At 40.5% G+C, this 4,219-nt stretch overlaps 1 protein-coding gene across 1 annotated transcript; it reads left to right on the top strand.

Moving 5' to 3' along the window:
* The first annotated feature begins 3,401 nt into the window (after positions 1 to 3,401).
* On the top strand, positions 3,402 to 3,986 carry LOC124913392 (single-stranded DNA-binding protein 1-like). Its single transcript, XM_047453976.1, has one exon. It carries the CDS (start codon positions 3,402 to 3,404, stop codon positions 3,984 to 3,986), a length of 585 nt encoding a protein of 194 aa, XP_047309932.1.
* Positions 3,987 to 4,219: the final 233 nt, after the last annotated feature.

The raw sequence follows: 4,219 nt of genomic DNA, 5'->3' as shown, positions 1-4,219 counted from the left end.
TAACCTACGCGGTTAGACGCTGACATCTAATATACGGTTAGACGTTTATAAGACAAGAGTAATTGGATGCTCACGTCTAACCAAACACACGTCTAATACGTGTTATTCATGCGTAATTAGATGTCAACGTCTATAAGACACGTGATTAGACGCTTGCGTCTAATAGACGTTTAGATCTCATAGATTGTAGAAGTAATAAAAACGTCTAACTTCGTGTGTATTGGACTGATCAAGGACAGTTGTCCCACATGTTGTGTCATCTAATTTTCCCGCTCAAACATAAAAACTGTCATCTTCAAATAACATAAAGACACGTCTCTTTCAAGTTAAAATAAAATGACTAATATACCCCCAAAATTAATGATGACTCTATGGGAAAAGACGTCTGACATTAATTAATGGTCCTACCCTTAGGAAAAGTGGTGGTTAAACCATGCGTCTCTTATAAGTCTATTTAAGGATATCTTGCATGTGATTGAAAAGTTTTTCACTCTCAAATCTCTCAAAAACCCCTAAATTTCTTCAATCTTCTCTCTAAGAACCCTTGTTCATCTTGTGTCTGTTCATATTCTCTCAAATGGAAAACAAGAATATTACCCTCAGACATCGTACTTTGCAGGTGGACTTTGCCTCTGTGTATACGTTCGATCAACAGGAGGTGGTCGACACGTTCAGATCTCTGGAGTATTCTGGTCTCGGGAAGTATCTCGGCGGCCCGTTTATCTTCTTTGAGAAGGAAGTCCGGAAGTTCTTTAAATAGGAAACCATGGTTGGCGATTCTATCACGACAACGGTAAACAATACGATTATTTCTTTCGATGAGGCGTCCTATACGGAATTCTACGAACTTCCATCGGAGGGCCACACGTTCAATCTGAACCTTCCTTCGAATATTATTGCAGAAATGAAGACTATTTTCTCAGCCGACAGTTCATAAATTAGATTAAATGGGAGGAAGAAGGTTCTCAAACCCCATTTCATCAAATTGAACGATGTTGTTACAGAGGCTCTTCAAGGAAGAGCGGGATCCTTTCATCTCTATAGTCAGGATCGTTTTGACTATATGAAGACCATCTCCAAGGGCAATCAGGTTAGCTGGGATTCAACGCTCTTCTTAAACCTGTGTGCAAAAATAAAGAGAGTGTGAGCTTTGCTTCTCAAATCAGACGATTGCTGGAACACTTAGGGATTCCTATGGGGGATAAAGAGGCTATTAACTCTAGCCGAGTGTTCAACGTCTTCACCGTCGCCAACACTCTCAATCGAATGAAGAACTCCAAGGAGTCTCTCTCAGGCGCGTCAAGCCAAAAGACGGGTGGAAGATCCGTCACCCATTCTAAGCAACTGGTTGCGTCTATTCTTTCGATAGGAGCCAAAAGAGCAAGAATAGTAAACGAATCAGAGGCTAGTTCTAATAGCCAGAAAATCTCTTCGAAGAAAGACTCCGGGGTTGTTGATTCCAGACTAAAGCAAGGTCCTTCCGCACTTACTACAATCCCGATGTCTCCTTTGTCTCCCCTTGCAAGCCAGTTAAGAAATCCACCAAAGTCCTTCGTCTCTAGAGGAGAAAGGTTAAAGGCGCCTAAGGAGACTACATCTTTGAAGGCTTCATCTAAGGTAACCCCTACTACATCTCAGGTTGAAGTGCCTAAGTTCAATGTTCCAGTGTTGGAACAAGATTTTTCTGTTTCTATTCCTATAGCGGAACATGTTGTCGGGCCAACTGTTGAGCCAGTTGGTCCAAATATTGAAAATCTTGACAGGATTCCATCCCCTGTCCGTCAAATTTATCCAGTAGCTGCTGAAGCTACAGTTGTTGCCGAAACAGAGTAGAGTGTTGTTCATACCCCTACTGATGTTGTCATATGTGATCAAGCTCTATCATTGCCAAATGAAGAGCCACCAGTATCTAAACGAGTTCAAGAAGAGTCTGTAGTGATAGGAAAGATAGTCAAATATAACGTTTTGTTTAGACTTTTTGCCAAGCACCTAACTCCTTATGAAATCATGAGAGTCACTAGAAGAGTTGCTCACATAACTATCGGAGAACCAAAACCTACTCCAAAACTTGTTGAGGTTATTGGAAAGGGCAAGGAAATCGCAACCAACTCCAATGAGGAGGTCTTTGAGGTAACGTGTATTTTAAACTTGATGTTGGATCAGGCCAACGTGAAAGTTTCTGCGAAGATCAACATCTTCGATACTTGAGTTATGAACAAAATGTTCAACAGGTATGACCAGGTCATCAAAGGAAGAGGAATAAGCGAGAAATGGTTGAAGTTGGTCAACATAGAAAAGAGAGTCCTGAAATGGGCTAAAACTTTTGAAGTTTATGAAGATGTAAAGAGAAAGAAGCTGGTTGAAGCCAATCTCGGAGGTCAAACTCTTTTTCCAGTGCTCGAAGCAAGAAAAGTTAACTTCAATCCATTGGAAAAGAATGTTGATGCAGAGGAGAAGGCTTTAAAGAGACTTGATTAAATCATGCATGACTATATCTCAATCGTACTTAGGTATGTTCATGAAGCAGATTGCTCAAGGATAAATCCATTCGGTAACTCTTCAGATGAAGACGATCCGATGCAACTTTTTGAAGATTTTGATCTAATTCTACCGAAAGATAAGCAAGCCGCTGCTCATCTCATTGAACTGGGAAATTTGTCTGTTGAATAAAAACACCTTATGGCTCAACCCAGAATTTAAAAGACTCAGGAACCAGTTCAACCTGATCCGATCATTGAAGAAGAGGAGATCAATGTCGAACCCGTTCTACTGAATGTTTTTCAAGAAGAATATGCGCTAGAATCCTCTGTTCTTGAAACAGAGGCATCTTCAGTGAAGGAGGCTGAAGCCAGTCAGACTATCGAAGCACGTTCTGAGGGGGAACCCTCAAAAGACAAGAAATCTGATAAGAGTTCTTCCGCTAAGGGGAAACAAGACAACAATGATGAGTCATCAGAAGGTCTTCCTCTATGTCAATGCTTTATCCCCGGTTCACCAATTCCTCGATCAACTCCGAAAATTACAGATGCGAACATCTATGAGAAGGTTATTGACCTTACTCTTCACTCCGACAGACCTTCTGATCAGATTCACAAGGTGTGTGAAGACATTCTAGGAGATGAGAATAAGTCTAAAATTTTTTATGAGGAGGATGAACCAGAGTAGTCATTGTAGGTTCACACCCATGTCAGTCCTATTCAGACCACTCCTGCCAACTCTCATGAAGTCTCATCAAATGAAGAAACTTCTCTCGGAGGGGGAAGCTATTAAAGTCTATGACAGAGTTGATGAGTACTCTTCAGAAGAATGTTTTGGACTTGCAATCCAAAATGATTAAAATCGAAAAGAGTCAATGATCAAACAAGAAGGAATTCGCCTCTCTTCTTAAAACTCATAAAGAAATGGAGAAGACTATGAAGAGGAACACGTATGAGATCAACATCCTCAATAATACATACTCCAATTTCAAAAAGAACTTTTTTAAACGGCAGTCCGAAAGGTTTGATTGCGAAAGGGAATTCGCCATTGAACTTCATCAAGAAGTTATGGCTGGAGTGAGTTTGATTCAAGGTCAAATGCTTGAGTTCACCAATTATATGAATAGAGCCGATGACGAGCGAATGGAACACGCTGATTCATTCGCAAGACAAATTCAAGCCGTTAAAAATGCTGAAGTTGCTGCTAATAAAAAGAAGAACCTCATTTCCCTTGACGTTGATAATGTTAAAAATGGGGAAGGAAGTTCAAGAGGCGGTGGAAGCAGTAGAGGAGGTGTTTCGACCGACACCAGATCCAAGAGAAAACCAATTGATGAAGGAGGTTTCAGACCAACCAAAAGAGGTGGAGGTCGCAGCGGTGATCATGGTGGTGGAAGTGGTGGAAGCGGTGGAAGAGGTGGTCGCGGTGGCCGTTCTCTCCCTCCATTTCAAAACCTCCTATCTAGGGAATGGTTTAATTACCCAATTGTGAAAAGGGAAGAACAATAATCACTTTTCTTTTAAATTATCTTTTGTTGGTTTCCGAACTTGGTTCTTGGAATATTGGTCTTTGGAACTTATTTGTGTAGTTTGCGAACAAGTATCACTCTTTCCTGAATTTAATGGATGCCTATCTTATCTAATTAATTGTGCAAAATTTTAACATCATCAAAAGGGGGAAATTGTTGGGTCAAATTATTTTGACTAACGATATTTTGATGATGAACTTGTGTAAAACTTAA

This window comes from Impatiens glandulifera, chromosome 8 (genome assembly GCF_907164915.1).
Source record: "Impatiens glandulifera chromosome 8, dImpGla2.1, whole genome shotgun sequence".
NCBI lineage: Eukaryota > Viridiplantae > Streptophyta > Magnoliopsida > Ericales > Balsaminaceae > Impatiens > Impatiens glandulifera.
This window is presented reverse-complemented; position numbering and strand designations above follow the sequence as displayed.

Coding starts and splice junctions, on each gene's coding strand:
- LOC124913392 (XM_047453976.1), top strand. CDS start 3,402: ATGGAGAAGACTATGAAGAGGAACACGTATGAGATCAACATCCTCAAT.